A 16873-nucleotide genomic window follows, 5' to 3' on the forward strand; every position below is an offset into this window, starting at 1 on the left:
TCAAAGAAGGGTCTTTAATTTAGCTTTTGTCAAGCTTCAGTTCTTAGAAAAAAGGTCTCTTTTTTTTCTGTTAAAACAAGCAAAAGATGGTGAGGGGAACTATTCTAAGGAATCCAACAAGAAAAGGGAACAAATACCTTTTATGAAAAGGACTTCCAAGCTCACTGAGCCCCGAGTTTAACGGAAATATCTTCATGGAACCATCTCCACGCAAGACACTTAGCACCGCGCCCCAGCAGAGGCGCGGATGGGATCCAGTCACCCAGTGTCACGTACAACACCCTCAGCAGAAATGGAAGCAAAGCACTCTTTACTCTTTCAGTCAAGTCCAAGGTCCTCCAGGCTGCGTGCTGCTGGGCTAGCTGTAGGAGAAGCAGTAGAGGTCCTGCCCGACGGCCATGAGCAGCCCCGGCGCCCCGCGGAAGCCCCCGAGGCGGGAGGAGAAGGCCACGCTGGGAATGTAGGCCTTGGAGGTGGGGTACGGGGACGGTATGGTTCTGAGCAGCTGGCCATCGTGCAGGCTCCAGATCCTTGTGTAGCAGTCCTGGCCCACTAAGAAAGAGGGGAGACACGTGCAGCAGGTTAGCAAGAGAACACAAAGGAAAACTCAGGCACCCAGGACACGGCCGCTCACAATTCCTGCGGCCAGATGGGGTCTCCTGCCAGCCAATGGGAAGTGTTTCTACTGTCAACATGCACGCTGATAAAAACCAAAATCATGAGTCACCCTGGTTGGGGGTGTGATGCTGCGGGGGCCCCATGGGTGGGTGTCAGCACAGCTTAGGTGGGGGCCCAGCCCACCCAGTCTAGTTGACAGGCCACTCATCTTTTTCTGAAACAGTAACCAGGATGTCCCAACTTTATTCCACCCCCGTGGAAAAGCTGGGCAACATTCCCCACCGCCACCGCACGTGGCCCAGGCCCTCCGTGGCCCGGTGGTGCAGCTCCTCAGGACCAGCTGAGGCCCTGAGCGACACAATGCATTCAGGTCACGGTCACGGCCACTGGCGTTGTGCAGCAGCAGCAGGAGGGGCCAGGCCTCTGAGACTCCGGATTGCACATCTGTGCTCCTGAGCCCACAGGTGCCACCTGGCTCACCACTTCTGTTACCCAGCACACAACTCTGCTATGGCGGACACTCATGCATCACGACAGACTGAGGCGGCTCATGCTGGTGCCGAGACAGTGAACAGTCTCAGAAAGGCCAACAAACAGGCGCTGTGGCGTAGTGGGTAAAGGCGCCGCCTGCAGTGCCAGCATCCCACATGGGCGCTGGTTTGAATCATGGCTGCTCCACTTCGGATCCAGCTCTCTGCTATGGCCTGGAAAAGCAGTAAAAGATGGCCCAAGTGCTTGGGCCCCTGCACCCACATGGGAAACCCAGAAGAAGCTCCTGGCTCCAGATCAGCGCAGCTCTGGCTGTTACAGCCATTTGGAGAGTGAACCATTGGACAGAGGACCACCCCCCACCCCCCACTTCTAACTCTGCCTTTCAAATAAATAAATAAATCTTCAAAAAAAAAAAAAATTAAAAAGCAGATGCTGCTTAGGAAGTAATTACTTTCTATGGTAGTATTAGCAAACTTGAGTACTAATGGCAGGGGCCCACTATTTCATGTTTAAAACCTCCATCTCTCAGGCTACCATAATACTCTACAGCACAGAAGCAGTGCAATCTATAATCTATAAGAGCCCCTGTAGCTCTTCCACAGGGCTCAGTGGCTGACAGCCGCTGCCATCCAGCGAGTTGTGGACCCCCATGAGCGGGGCCATGGGAGTAGCCATCAGCAGCTTTACAATGACCCCAATTGAGCACAAAAGAAACTGAGCCCATGTTCCACCATGAGACCGCTGCCCGCTGCACGAGGGGTAACAATACTGGCCGAGGAACGACCCCCAAGCCCAGCCTCCCAGCTGCTAGTTCTCAGTGTACCTCCTCTGTTTCTGAGTGACGTCTGCCCCTGGCATGGGGACAGAGGAATGTCCTAATGCTGGGCAGTCCCACTATTTCCTTCTATTTTTTTTAAAGATTTATTATTTATTTACTTATTCAAAAGTCAGAGTTACACAGAGAGAGCAGAGGCAGAGAGAGAGAGAAAGGTCTTCCATCCACTGATTCACTCCCCAATTAATGGCCAGAGCTGTGCTGACCCAAAGCCAGGAGCTTCTTCCAGATCTCCCACGTGGGTGCAAGGGCCCAATGGCTTGGACCATCTTCCCCTGCTTTCCCAGGCCATAACAGAGAGCTGGATCGGAAGTGGAGCAGCCAGGTCTTGATTGGTGGCCATATGGGATGCCAGCACTGCGGGTGGAGGCTTTACCCACTACGCCACAGCACTGGCCCCTGTTGCCTCTTTTTTTTTTTTTTTTTTCTTGGACAGGTAGAGTGGATAGTGAGAGAGAGACAGAGAGAAAGGTCTTCCTTTTTGCTTTTGGTTCACCCTCAAATGGCCGCTGCGGCCGGTGCACTGCGCTGATCCGAAGCCAGGAGCCAGGTGCTTCTCCTGGTCTCCCATGCGGGTACAGGGCCCAAGGACTTGGGCCATCCTCCACTGCCTTCCCAGGCCATAGCAGAGAGCTGCCCTGGAAGAGGGGCAACCGGGACAGAATCTGTCGCCCCGACCGGGACTAGAACCCGGTGTGCCAGCGCTGCAAGGCGGAGGATTAGCCTGTTAAGCCACGGCACTGGCCCCCTGTTGCCTCTTAATATCCAATTCCATATCCCATGTCTCCCCAACTCAACTGTCCACACTCCGCCTTTACTCAGCTCTGTTCTTGGGCGACTTCTCCCTCTGCTGCCAGCACCTGTGGGGGTGGAGCCTCCCCTGGCCCAAGTACCTGCCACCACGATTTCCTCCTCCTCGTGCACGTGCAGGGGCAGGTAGGCATACTCGTTCACGTGGCCTTTGTACTCTCTCAGACACTTGGTGGTCCTCAGGTCCCACAGCTTGATCTGTGGGGGAAGCACCGGAGGCAGTGAGCGGGGCTGGCAGGTGTACTGGTGCAGGCCAGCTGAGAAGCCAGGGAAGCCAAGGGGCCTCCAGTGGCCTCTTCAGGGGATGAAGACCTGCACCTTGGAGTCCATCCAAAGCACGGAACTGGAGGGCCACGTCCACTTCTTCAGCCACACTGGGCTCAAGTGGACAGTGAAGGCGCTCCCTAGACAGTCTTGCCCGGCCTGTGTTTTGGGCCCCATGCGGCTATGGCTGGAGAGCTGGCGTCCCTCACCTTTCCAGCCATGTCTGACACCATCAGGCACTGCTCTTCCTGGAGGATCTGCACTGAGGTCACGGCCGAGTCGTGGAACAGACGGGTGGCCTTCCAGCCACTGCCTTGACTTGGACATCGCAGATCAATGCCAAACACCTCCCCGGAACGACAGCCATTGTAGAGCAAGGGAGCCTGTGGGAAGAGGGACTGCCTGGGCCCTGCCCGGTACTCTCCTCCCCTCGGTCGGGCGGCCGTGGAGATGGGCGGTTTGGCTCTCAATGGACTCGGAAGGAAGCTGAGTCTCTGTGAAGGGTGGTGGGAGGACTGGACCCCGCGGCCCCCAGCACTTCCTTGCTGGGAGCACACAGGCCTGAGAAGCGGCTCCCGCTGCTGTGAGGCCCCTCGGAAGCCCAAACGCCGCAGCTTGTCTCCAGCAGGGGGCAGTGAGCACGCAGTGGGAGAGATCAGGGTCCCAGTTAGAGGGGGATGGGTTGGTTAAGGAGGCCCGACTGAGGGACTCACTGCTTTCTGCCCAAAGCAGGCCAGCACCTCCACTACACCTTCAAGGGAGGGCCACGCTCACTGCAGGGCGAATCTTGGAGATACAGCTACTGTAACTTTGACTTTTGAATATATAAAATGTACAACCTGAAAGCTACACATGAAACTGTTAAGTGTTATGAACTGGAACTTACTTTATACATTTTGGAAATAGTCCTGCTGGCCAATCCAAGTACTCAAGAATGACCCACTACAGACTTCAATGGGAGTTCTAGAAAGCCAGCTTAGGCAGGCCACCACTTCCACTCAGCTCAGTGGGAGTCATGAAGCAGCACACTGATCCTCCCCAGCGTTCCTTCTCCCCGGTGAGAGAGGCCACACAGGGTCTCCCCCTCAAGCCAAGTCCCAGGGAACTGCGACCTCCTGCCCCACCCAACCAACCAGGAGAGCAAACTGCTGTGCCAAGACGTCACTGTTGGTTCCGTACGACTGCCGGTGCCCCGTCACCACGTTGGTCAGCAGGACCCGCCGAGACAAGCCTGGCGGAGACAGAGCTGGGTCAGTGAGACCAAGGAGAGGGCCGCTGGGTGGGACCTCAGGGCCCCGGCTCACCGGTACTGAAGCAGTTGTTTGCCTGGATGTTCAGGGACCACGCGCAGGACCAAGCGCCAGGGATGCGGAAACTGCACAGCATGCCAGGCCGCTCCCCTGCCGAGAGAAACAAAGCAGGCTGTCCCTGGGCCGCCAGGCCAGTGACCTGTCTGTCCCTACCAGGGCATCAGTGGTTCTGTGAGACCTCAGCCAGTGTGCCTGCTGTCTTGGCAAGAGCTGCTGTCTGCTACAGTATACCAGAGCAACTAGGCACTGATGACGTAACAGGGCCATGCCCCAGCCTCTGCAGTCCCACAAAATAAGCCTCTACTGTATACCATGCCCTGTTAGTGGTGATACTGTCAGCCGTCAGGGAGGCAGCCAGAGTCACAGGTGAGATGACTGCCAGTCATGAACCACACCGCCAACCATGTGAGCTCAGTGACAGTTTTTAAAAATAAACTTTTGGGGCCAGTGCTGTGGCATAGGGGGTGAAGCCACTGTCTGTAGTCTGGTTCCAGTGCTGGCTGCTCCACTTCCAATCCAGCTCTCTGCTGTGGCCTGGGAAAGCAGTAGAGGATGGCCCAAGTCCTTGGGCCCCTGCACCCACGTGGGACACCCAGAAGCTCCAGGCTGCTGGCTTTGGATCAGCCCAGCTCTGGACGTTGTGGCCATCTGGGGAGTGAATCAGTGGATGGAAGACCTCTCTCTCTCTCTCTCTCTTCCTCTCTGTAACTCTGCCTTTCAAATAAATAAATCTTAAGAAAAAACAACAACAAAAATAAACTTTTGTGTGAAGTGCAGAGTTCAGGGAGCTGTCGCAGGCGCCAGAGCCTCCCTCCCTCTCTCCGCTTTCCCAGTTGCTGCCCGCGCAGACCTCCCCGGTGGGAACTGCTCTCCTGACCCGCACACTAACAATCTGTGAGGCAAACTCTGAGCCTGGCTTTGCCCCAGTGTCCGTGTCTGCACAAGGGTCACAGGACACCCGCTCTTCCCTCAGCAGCCTGCCGGGCACGGCACTGAGGGCCCACAGAGGCCCTGGCAGGCATCCCCCAGAGGTGAGACTGGGAAGGGCCGGGCGAGGACAGGGGCCAGGTCTGCCTGCGGCCTGCGCTCCCAGAGGCTGACTCTTGTCTTACTGATCCCCATTCTCCAAAAGGCTGGAAGCTTTGCACCCACAATGTTGCCCGGAAGTATTCAGAGTGCCTGTCATACAGCCATTCAAGAGAGGGCTTCTGAATGACCTGTGCAGGCAGCCCGGAGCAGTGTTTTGTTGCTCGCTCGCTCGCTCTCTCTCTCACACACACACACACACACACACATGACCTGTGCAGGGAGCCCAGATCAGTGTTTTGTTGCGCTCTCTCGCTCTCTCTCTCTCTCTCTCACACACACACACACACACACACACACTCTGCTGTGTTCTGGTTGCTGCAATGACCCAGCAGGGGTAAAAAGGACGGGGCAGTGAACAGCTCCCGTGCTCCTGGCACCCAGCCCGGGGCAGGCGTAGGGAGCCCTCCCCCAGGGCTTCTGCACAGCAGCCCTGTGCCCTGCCCTTGCAGCCAGACGCCTCCCTCAGAGCAGGGGCTTTTGTCACAGCAAAGGGCCCCGTACCTGGGTGACTGCTGACAAACAGTGACGCTGGGAGTAGCGTGGCACAGCCCGGAGTCTCTGCAAGCCCCATGAGGCAGAGCCTGCACAGAGGTGTTAAGGACAGTCAAGTGCAAAGCTTTCCCCGAGGAGGGAGAACGGGCGCAGGAACCCTTCAGGAAATGACAAACTCACAAAAGGACAGAAGACAGACACCCTTCCCTCAGGTGGACCTCACCTGCATCTCTCACACTCAGAACATCACTGGCTCAGTTACAAGGTCTCTGGTCCTTCCCGGTCCAGTTCTGCCTTCTCATCCACCCAGACAGAACTGGTGCTCTAAGAACAGGGCAAGTTCTTCTGGGCCACGTCACGACACTTCCTCCAGAGGGTGCCTGGCCATCAGTAACTCAGGATTTACTTTATTTATTTGAAAGGCAGAGTTACAGAGAGAGAAAGAGAAAGAGAGAGACAGAGAGGGAGGGAGGGAGGGGGAAGAGAGAGAGATGGAGACAGATGTAGGTCTTTCATCCACCTTGTTCTTAAAACAGAGAAAAGGCAGCATGAAGTCTTCTCCAACTTCCTGGGCTCCGCATATGGCTCCAGGTCACTCCTTGCCATCACGGGACTCCTTCTAGCAGTATACGACGACACATCTAACATCTGGCTGACGGCACCTGGGCTCTGCTCCCTGTCTCTCCCTGCCATGTGCTGGAGCTCTCTAAGGCAGCGGCTCTTTACCCGCAGCCTGCGTTTCACATAAACATGCACCCAAACACATGAGGCAAATGCTCCACACGACCTCTGTCCTGACCCTAAATATGGAACTCTCCTCTGGGGACCGAACCAGCAGATGCAGGACCCCCTCTCTCTGTAACTTTTTCGAATAAGTAAATCTCTAAACAACAAATACAAAACTGCTATTTCCTAGTCTGGTTCATGAAACAAAAATGCAGCCCCCAAAATCGACTTCGTGGCTCACTGATGAGTTACGACCTCAGCCCCGGCATCCACAGCAAGGGTGGAGTTCCAGGGCCACAGGGATGGACACCTGCAACTTCAGAGTGCGTGTATGTGTCTACTTACACCAGCAGCTTTCCTGGTTTCCCACCTCAGCCCTTAAAGTTTGCTTATCTCTCTTTAAAAAAAAAAAAAAAAAACTGAAAGACATAAGGAGAGGTAGAGAGAGAGAGAGAGAGAGAGAGAGAATCTTTCATCCAATGGTTCACTCCCCAAATGGTCACAAGAACCATGGCTGTGCCGCTGAAGCCAGGAGCTTCTCTCCCATGGTTGGCAGAGACCCAGGCACCACTTGGATCATCTACTGCCTGGTCCAGGCTGTTCATAGGGAGCTGGATTGGATGTGGAGCAGCCAGGACATGAACTGGTGCCCACATGGGGTGCCATGTTGCAGGCAGAAGCTTAACCTGCTGCACCTCAATGGCGGCCCCCAGTTTTTGCTTATCTTGAGGGGTTATAAAACGACATGGCAGAGGCAGGCATTTGGCACACAGGTTATCTGCGTCCCCACCAGAGTACCCCGAGTTCATGTTCAATTCTGCTTTCCATTCCAGCTTCCTGCCGAGCACCCCAGGAGGCAGCAGGTGATAGCTACGGGACTGGGGTCCCTGCCACCCATGTGGGAGATCTGAACGGAGTTCCAGACTCCTGGCTTAGCCTGGCCCAGCCCTGGTTGCTGTGGGCATTTAGGGGAGTGAGCCAATGGACGGAAGATCTGTCTCTCTGCCTTTCAACAGGAAACCCTAAAAAAATTAACATCTCAAGATTGAATTTGGATTCCCTGACTACAAGCAGGTACACCTACTGCAACGATGAAATAACTCAGGTTTTCTTCTCTTTGAATTCCCTCTTCACACCCTTGCCTACCTGTTCCTGGTTTGATTCCTCTCCCTTTCCCTTTCCAACTGAACTTCTCTCCAGAGGGGCCTGTGCTCAGCCCACTTCCTCACCTTTCTTTCACTGTTCAGCCCAGTGGCTGCTTCTCACAGTCACATGTTTCAGCTGTGCCCTGTGGCCATAATGCCCATTTCTAACCACATACACCCCTGACTTCCGGCCTGCCTCCCTCCCAGAGTTCCATCGTTGGACCTTCTCCTGTCACCAAATGCTTGCCATGGCTACGGTTGGGCCAGGCTGAAGCCAGAAGCTAAGAACTCAGTCTAGGTCTTCCCCACATGGGTGGCAGGAACCCAATTACTTGAGCCATCACCCCTGCATCCTAGGTTCTGCATTAATAGGAGCTGGAGCCAGAAACCAGAGCTGGGCATCAAACCCAGGCACTGCTGTGGGTCACGGGTGTCTACCTGTCCCCTTAACTGAAGTGCATAACCATATCACTAATGTACCTCAGGCTTCAAACCCTCTGAAACGGAGTGCTGGGAAGCAAATGAAACGTTTCTGACTCAGCCGTCATTTGTTAGGACCAACTGTGTACCAGCAACTGTGTGAAGTGCGTTCAGTTAACTAATGGTAAACTCGGGCAATGCAGGCGGTCGGTGTTCAGTGCAGCTTCCCGAACTCATTTATTATGGGAATGGGCCAAAGACAAGAGCCATGTACACGTGGCTTTGGCTTTTAGACCAAACAAATCCTGTGCAGCAAAGGAGCCCCTCAGAGTTCCAGAGGATGGGCTCACTCCCCACAGTACTGTGCTCCTGGCAACCCCTCCACGCCCATCTGGAACGAGGGAGGCAAGGAGAGCTCTCAGAAGGCCATCAGTTGCTGGAGGGAGCCTCAGCGCTGGGGCCCACAGTGCTTTTCCCCTTGGCCTTAGGAGGATTCGGGGCTCCGTCCCAAGGCTGTACTGCTCTCTTCTGCCGTCTCTCTCTGCTAAAGCACCAGTTCACAGGCGTGGGTGCCGGGCCTGTCCAGAGACCCAAGCCTGATGCCACATGCTATAGTGGCAGAGAAGGCTCAGGGGCAGACTGCCTGGTTCTCACCCTGTCTCCACCACTTGCACGTGAAGTTTCAGAACAGCGTTTGGCACACAGAGGCATTAGTATCATCCTAAGAAACAGCCACCGCCCACGGGGCCCCGACGGCTTCTCTGTGCTGCACAGGATCGGCTCTGACCCGGCTGCACTGCTTTCCTCTGGAGGATGACAACCAGTGCGGAATGGCCCAGCCCCCTGCCACCAAGAGGCCATCTCACAAGGGCAGGATGCCCAGGTCCACACTAAGGCATGGCTGCCCCCGCCCGTCTCCATCTGCCAAAGGATACAGGATGTGGGAATCCAGGTGATTGAGCGAGGCCCAGCACACGGAGTTCACCTGGTGAGGAAGCACATGGCAGGATGGAGAGAAACAGGAAAATGCCTAGGAAATGGCCTGGGGGAGACACACATGCACCCTTTTTCTTTGGGCCTCACTGCTCTTAAAATGGGCCAATCTCCTCGCCCTGCTAGTCAGGGAGGTCACTGGCAAGGGCCCCACAGGGAGGCATCCGGTAGACCCTGTGGACCCAGCTGAACCCTCTACACCGGCAGGGACGAAGCTTCCTCCTTCACTCAGACACCACTCAACTGGTATTCATCTCTCTTTTAAAGAAAAATTTATTTAAAAAATTCAGACTTACAATGGATACATATACACCAAGCCTCCCTGAACTCTACCAAAAGGAAAAAGAATCCTGACAATGAGGAGACCCCTTTCAATCAGCAGGGAGAACTTTACGGGCCATTCTAGCAGTCCCAGGCACTGCACTTCCACTTGGAGTCAGTACTGCCAGGGTTGACACTTGGGCCTCAGAGACTCGCTCTCACCCAACTTATAACCATCACCATCTTCAGTATTTGTGGCTGGCTTTCTCTCATTTCACTTCCCCTGCCTCTTGGGAAACTCTGACATTAATAATAATTATGTTCACCCTAGCAATACCTAGTTCAGACAGGCAGATCTAATCAAAAGGAAAGCAAGGGATCAGTTCGTCTGGTCTACGCTGCGGCCCACGCCCTAGGTGAACTGAAGGACGCAGCTTCTTCTGGATGCAGCAATCATCCCGCGGCAACTGAAACGTTGCGCCTGTGGAAGCGAGCTTCTGCCACTGCTTTACAGCTGCGCTGGCCACAGGCCGACTGATGTCCTGATGCACAGGAGCTGACCGCTCCATCAGGCCACGGTCAGTGTGGCCCAGGAACCCCGAGCCGTGGCAGGGGCCCTTTTGGACGAACTCCTGGGCCTTCTGGAGGGAGTGTCCTTTCAACTGGCCAACGCAGCACTGCCTCAGCCGAGCCCAACTATCTAAGTTATCTTGTCTTCCAAAACAAGAAACGCCCTAGGGTCCTCATCCCCACCCCACATGGGCTCTCAGGAAGTAAGAATCCTTTTGCCCCATGAGAGCACACAGCTCCCCTCTCTCACTGCAGTGCCTTGGATGAATAGGCACAGTGGGCTCAGGGCTACAGAGGGGATGACGCACCTTACGGTTGGTGAAGTAGAGGTTTTCCTGCATGTGCACCTGCAGCGTGGGCATCTTCAGGCCGCGCAGGCTGATGATGCCATACTTGGAGCCTCCGACTCTGACGTCATTAACAGTGAAGAGCCGGCTACTATTGGTATCCGCCTGGAGGGGGAAGTGGGCACGGGTGACCTGCCAGGTTTGAGCCAGGAAGGCTGCCACAGACTACCTGGCCCCTCTCCAATGCTCTGTGTACTTTCCACAGGTGAGAACTTGTGTTCACAAGGAAGAATGGAGATCTAACTTGCTCCTACTCAGCACGGCCATCCCTGAGCAAAGCTGACGGGTGTCTCGGGTCTACCAACTCAGGAGTAGGAACGAGGACAACACAGGGGGCTTGGCCAGGAAGGATGAGTTCTGCAGTGACCCCTCCCTCAGAACTGGGTTTGGAAGAGTTTCAATATCAGCCCGGAGGAACGTACCACGAGGCCATCACAAAAGTGATGCAGCAATAGGGAGAAGGGAAGTTTTAATTGCTAAGACAGGAGGACACAGAACTGTCTTCCTGCACCACAGGCAGTAAGACTGCCACAGAAGAAAGAAACAGTGCACTGACTAGGAAGTAGAACAGAGCAGGCTGCATTAGGGGCGGGGCTACTTTTAAGACTTTTTTGCCTGGGTTCCATTCCCAGCCATGGCTCTTGGTTCCAGCTTCCTGCTAACGCACACCCCGGGGGGCAGCAGGTGATGGTTCAATTAGCTCGGTGCCTGCCACCCACTTGGGAGACCTGGACTGAACCCCCAGCTTCTGGCTTTGACCTGGCCTGGAATTGGCCACTGCAGGCATCTGGGTGGTGAAGTAGTTGATGAGAGCTTTCTCTGTTTACCTGTCTCTCTTGGTCTCTTGCTCAAGTAAATAAAATTTAAAAAGTGGTTAAAATGATTTCAAAGCAAAAACTACATGCTTACATATTTTAAACATATTAACACAGAGACATATGCATGGTTTTGGGTGCTGGTAAAATTGTACTGACTACAAACTGACTTGGGAAGAACAGCTGTATTCCTGAAGTGTCACTACCAGTGTGGAGAACCCAGTCTCAACACTGCCTTCCTAGCCCTCTAGTCCCACCAGCCAGCCCGTCTGCCGCACAGCTGGGTGCTGGGGAGGATATGCCAAGGGCCACACACAGCTTGCAAAGTGAGACAAGCATGAGGACTGGGGCTCAGGCTTAAATAAGCAGCACAAGCATCATTAGACCCCATATACCAACTTCCCTGGTTCCTACCTGGTGTGACCTGGAGAAGGAGCTCTGGAGGGGAATCCACTATGAGAAAATAAACTACTGGGGGCCAGCACTGTGGCACAGCAGGTACAGCCTCTACCTGCAATGCTGGCATTCCATATGGGTGCTGGTTGAGACCCGGCTGCTCCACTTCCAATCCAGCTATCTGCTATGGCCTGTGGAAGCAGTAGAAGATGGCCCAAGTCCTTGGTTCCCCTGCACCTGCATGGGAGACTTGGAGGAAGCTCCTGGCTCCTGTCTTCAGATCGTCACAGCTCCGGCCGTTGTGGCCAATAGGGGAGTGAACAAGCGGATGGAAGACCTTTCTCTCTCTTTCTCTGCCTCTCCTTCTCTCTGTGTGTAATTCTGACTTTCAAATAAATAAATACATCTTGGCTCATGTCAAACTCTATGCCCCCAAAAGAGGGCAAGGCCACAGCAGAGAGCCTGGGCCCTGGTGCAGCACCGCACAGGGAAGGCTCTGCTGTGGCGGTCTCCTGGGGCAAGAGGACCCAGCACCAAGCTCCAGGGCCAGCCCTGGCGTTAGCTGCAGTCCCGCCAGCAGATCACTGTAGGATTTCGTGTCCTCACTCGCCCTAGTCTTTCCCTCGGCCTCCAGGATGGGCCTTGCCAGGCTGCCAGGTCCTCACGGGGTCCACGCGCAGACGAGGCTCCCCTCACTTGTAGTGGACCTCCTAGCTCTCTACCTACACTTCCCTCGCCTTGGGGCTCCTGCAGCCCGGGTCTAACCAAAAGCAGACTCTGAGCTCCCTGCAAATGCGGTGAGGGAGACAAGCAGACAGGCAGGCCCCTGCCACCCAGGCTGGGGTCAGAAAGCCAGGGAGCCAGACCCTGTTCCTCCTGAGGGCACATGAGCTTCAGGCTCGGCCACCGAACCCTGCTCTGGAGCAGGAAGAAGGGTCACAAGCCCCCGGCTACCGGTGCCTTTTCAGTGCATACATGACACAAACGAGCAGTTCTCTTGTAATGGCTCTTCCTCAGCGTGCAGCCAGGCCTACCCTAAGGTCAAATGAGGTGGGAGCGGTGTTGGACACAGCAGGCATCTTCCCCAGGGCTAAGTGGGTTATAATCACAAAACCAAGAGCCAGCTTTGCCAGCTTCCACTGCAACCAGCTGCGGCACAGCCAGGCTTTCCACCAGTGCTAAGCCACAGGTGCCCCGGGGACGGAGCCACATCCTGGTATCCACACAGCCCCTCGCACTCACCAGGATGAGGTTAAATCGGTCGCTCGCCAAAGCAGAGGGATCTGAGCTGCGGATGTGCACCTTCTTCCTCTGCATGCAGCTCAGTCGCAGCTCGTGGGCTAAGCTGCAGAGAGACAGGCCGCAGCTAGGCCCCGCCCAGCCAACGCAGGGGCTTTTGTCCTTCCCGCCCCAACGCCGCCTCTCCACAGTGCTTCTCAGAGAGGAGCTGAGCAAGACTCCCTCACAGGAGGGACACGCAGGGGAGGCCTGCCTGGCCTGCCACTCCGGGTGGCGCTGGTCCCTGCTGAGGGCTGAGCCTGGAAAGCCACCTCCCACACAGGCAGGAAGCAGCAGACTGCAGGCCTCAGCAGCTCAGGTGCTGGCGTCTCGCAGAGCCCACCTGAGGGATTTATCTCGAGCAAGACCGTGAGCCATGGTCTCTAAGAACAGGGGGAAGTGTCACCCACCCTGCTGGGTTTTACTTAGAATCGTACCAGACATCACAACCGTATGATCACGTTTAGTACTCGCACTCCCACTGAATGTCCCTGGCTGGAGGAGAAGCTGGAGGGCCTCCACCACTGATCACCAGGAACAGTAAACATCGGCGTTTCCGGCTCCCCCTGCCCCGCCCCCCAAGCTCCCAGGGCTAGGGAAGCAGAAGGCAGGCTGCCACTTGGAGCCCCAGCTACGCGGACACCTGGAGGAGCAGTCAGTCCCCCTGGATGTGGCCTGGCCCGAGTGCGATCCTGGACCATGGAAGTAAGAGACGGGACGGGAGAGAACATTCATGAAGAAAATCTAACAGTGAGGCACTGTCTTACCGGCAGTAACTGGTGACACTGAGAAAACCCAGCTGGCGCTTTTGTAGGAAGGACGATGTATTGAATCCCTTTCTGGCTACTTTCTAAGATTAAAGAAAAACAATTCAATGAGGATTTATTTAGGTTATGGGATTAATGGAGATGTTTTCATTCCATAGGGTATGAGGAAGGAAACAGGTGCTGCTCTATCAGGAATTACAGGCCCCAACATCTAGCAGCGTGCTCTATAAGTCTCCTTGGGTAGAAAGTCCAGCCTGGGAAGGCACACGAGGGGCAGAGCCTGCTCTGTACCCCTGTCCAAGCCTCCCAGGGATTTGTGCCTGGGAAGATGATGCCACTACCACTGGGCACTTGGGGCTGTGTTGTGTTCTCACTTCATCCACACCGACAGCCACCCCCAGAGCACATGCTCCATCCTGCTGCCCCAACCAGCATGGTAACCTGGCATGCCAGTCACACAACTGGTCTACTAGCAGGCATCACTGGTACTACCCCGTGCTGCTCCCAGTGTTATCACACACCTGGTCTTCTACTAGCAGGCATCACTGGTACTACCCCACGCTACTCCCAGGGTTATCACACACCTGGTCCACTAGCAGGCATCACTGGTACTACCCCATGCTACTCCCAGGGTTATCACACACCTGGTCTACTAGCAGGCATCACTGGTACTACCCCATGCTACTCCCAGGGTTATCACACACCTGGTCTACTAGCAGGCATCACTGGTACTACCCCATGCTACTCCCAGGGTTATCACACACCTGGTCTACTAGCAGGCATCACTGGTACTACCCCATGCTACTCCCAGGGTTATCACACACCTGGTCTACTAGCAGGCATCACTGGTACTACCCCATGCTACTCCCAGGGTTATCACACACCTGGTCTACTAGCAGGCATCACTGGTACTACCCCATGCTACTCCCAGGGTTATCACACACCTGGTCTACTAGCAGGCATCACTGGTACTACCCCATGCTGCTTCCAGGGTTATCACACACCTGGTCTACTAGCAGGCATCACTGGTACTACCCCATGCTACTCCCAGGGTTATCACACACCTGGTCTACTAGCAGGCATCACTGGTACTACCCCATGCTGATTCCAGGGTATTCACACACCTGGTCTACTAGCAGGTAGTCACTGGTATTACCCCATGCTGCCTGCCAGGGTTCCCGAGGGGAAGGACAAAGCGGTAGAGTTGCTGCTGGAACCCAGCACACAGGAAAAAGGGGTGGGGGTAGGGCAGGAGCCTTCTGGCCGCTTTATCTCTCCATCGTCTTCCTGCTGGGGAGACTCTGGGCCTGAGCACCTGCACTAAGCATGAAAATGGGACTGGCAAGGGCAGGGGAGCGGCGGCCAGGTGCAGAGCCCACCTTTTCCTGCTTGTCGTCTTCCTTGAGCAGCTGCAGCCGTTTGTTCTCCATTTCCTTCTGGCGGATGCCCTCCATTGTGAGGGGGTTGCAATTGTTATGTCCTGGGAGCAGGCGGAAGTAGCGGTTCTTTTCAGGGTCGTAGTAAAACCCTGGCAGTTCTTTCAAGAGAACAATGAAATGAAATTTACCAAGGTAAAACACTGCAGGTTGGGGCCGGTGTTGTGGTGTAGAGGGTACAAGCCGCCGCCGGCAACACCAACATCCCATGGCCAGTTCATGTCCCGGCTGCTCCACTCCTGATCCAGCTCCCTGCTAAAGCCTGGGAAAGCAGCAGAGGACGGCCAAAGTGCTAGGGGCCCTGCAACCTACATAGGAGACCTGGAAAAAGCTCCTGGCTCCTGCCTTTGCTTTGGCTCAGTCCTGGCCATTGTAGCCATTTGGGGGGTTAATCAGCAGATGGAAGAATTCTAAAACTGCCTTTCAAATAAATAAAATAAATCTTAAAAAACAAAACCCAAAACAAACCATCCACTGTGGGCTGACCCACCCAGGAAGATGCCCGGGGCCCGCTGCCTGTCTTCCTCATGGGCCCCGGGACCCAGCTCAGTCCTGGTGGAGACCATCTGCTTCAGGACCTCAATTCCTGACACACCCGGCTCCTTCCTTTCATTTGCTCACTGAATTCCCATCAGGCCAGGAACGGGGTGGTGACCCCACGTAAGTGAGGAGACAGAGACGCACGTCCCAGCCGTGGCTGAAGGGCTACCAGGAGAGAGGCCAGCAGCCGACAAGGCGGGATTCGGTTCCACATCTCCCCACGGGTAAGGGCTAGGGCAGCCCAGCCAGCGCACTGACTTACCTGGCACAGAACTCCCAGTCGAGGTGGACGGGGACGCAGCATCATCGGGGCCAGGGTCTGGTGGGCTCTCCAGGGCCCCCGGGTGCAGCCTGTCAACACAAGGGAGGCTACCTCACAGGGAAGGGCCTGAGCGCCTCCTTGGCAAGCCCCGTTCTGCGGCCCTTACCTGTGCCCCTCCAAGCTTTGATTCCTTGGGGAGCACTGACCCCACTGCAAAGGCACCAAAATGGAGCTGAGCATGGGTTTCTCCTGCTCTCCTGTTGACAGGGATGCGTATCACAGTAATGCTCTTCTTGCCGCCTCACTTGAGCATTTTGTAAGACCTTTTGGAATTTTCCAGATCAAAAGGAGAACAGAAATTTGTGCCAATAATAGTTTTACCATCTGGGCCCCTTGTCAGCCCAAAGCAGTTACAAGGCCAGATGAACGTCATTCTTTACTGGATCCAGAAGTGCTAGGAGTTTAAATTTTACTTGGTTACCCAGCCTTACAGTATAGACAATGGCATTCGGGAACAGAGGTAGTTGGCTCAGTTATTCTGGGACAGAGCCACAGTTAAAATGCTGGATTTATAAAGGCCCACGTCGCCTCTGTGGCAGTTACAGGCTGAAAGATATGGTGAGAAAGCAAAAGACCTTACAGGCCAATCAGAATCCTGATGAAATTCCTGTTAACACAACTCTGCCTTCCTACCACCACACTGGAACACAACCCAAAAGGAATACAAACTGCCCAAGTGGACTGAAGGAATGAAAGAATGTTCTTGCTTCCATAAACACTGATGCTATGCAGAGTTTCAGGGAAAACCGTCTATCCCCTGCCACAGCACACTCCACCGAGCAGGCTGTCTGCAAAGGGCTGCAGGAGGGACTCTACGTCATGAGCAACGTGCACATTTCCAGGCCAAGGCCCGCAGCTCCGTTCTCACCCTGGGCCCAGAAGGCCACTGTCCAGCAGGTTTCTAACATTCTGCCAAAGCTGGGCCAGGACACGCTTCTTGTGCAGGT

The 16873-nt window shown here is 55.0% G+C and overlaps 1 protein-coding gene across 4 annotated transcripts in view; it reads right to left on the minus strand.

Moving 5' to 3' along the window:
* DCAF4 (DDB1 and CUL4 associated factor 4) overlaps positions 1-16873 on the minus strand; it is a 32867-nt gene continuing 15994 nt past the window's right edge. For 2 of the 4 annotated variants that reach the window (XM_062181065.1, XM_062181062.1), the window contains 12 exons: positions 15867-15955; positions 15008-15165; positions 13629-13711; positions 12826-12928; positions 10334-10477; positions 9137-9186; positions 5920-5999; positions 4324-4422; positions 4153-4250; positions 3229-3402; positions 2839-2953; positions 1-552 (listed from right to left, as the gene is read on the minus strand). In XM_062181065.1, the coding sequence (XP_062037049.1) occupies positions 359-552; positions 2839-2953; positions 3229-3402; positions 4153-4250; positions 4324-4422; positions 5920-5999; positions 9137-9186; positions 10334-10477; positions 12826-12928; positions 13629-13711; positions 15008-15082 (1215 nt within the window). In that variant the 5' untranslated portion in view covers positions 15083-15165; positions 15867-15955 and the 3' untranslated portion in view covers positions 1-358. Of the gene's footprint in view, positions 553-2838; positions 2954-3228; positions 3403-4152; positions 4251-4323; positions 4423-5919; positions 6000-9136; positions 9187-10333; positions 10478-12825; positions 12929-13628; positions 13712-15007; positions 15166-15195; positions 15802-15866; positions 15956-16873 lie in introns of those variants that run through there. The other 2 variants (XM_062181063.1, XM_062181064.1) reach the window with 2 other exon arrangements.

Source organism: Lepus europaeus, chromosome 22, assembly GCF_033115175.1.
Source record: "Lepus europaeus isolate LE1 chromosome 22, mLepTim1.pri, whole genome shotgun sequence".
Lineage (NCBI taxonomy): Eukaryota > Metazoa > Chordata > Mammalia > Lagomorpha > Leporidae > Lepus > Lepus europaeus.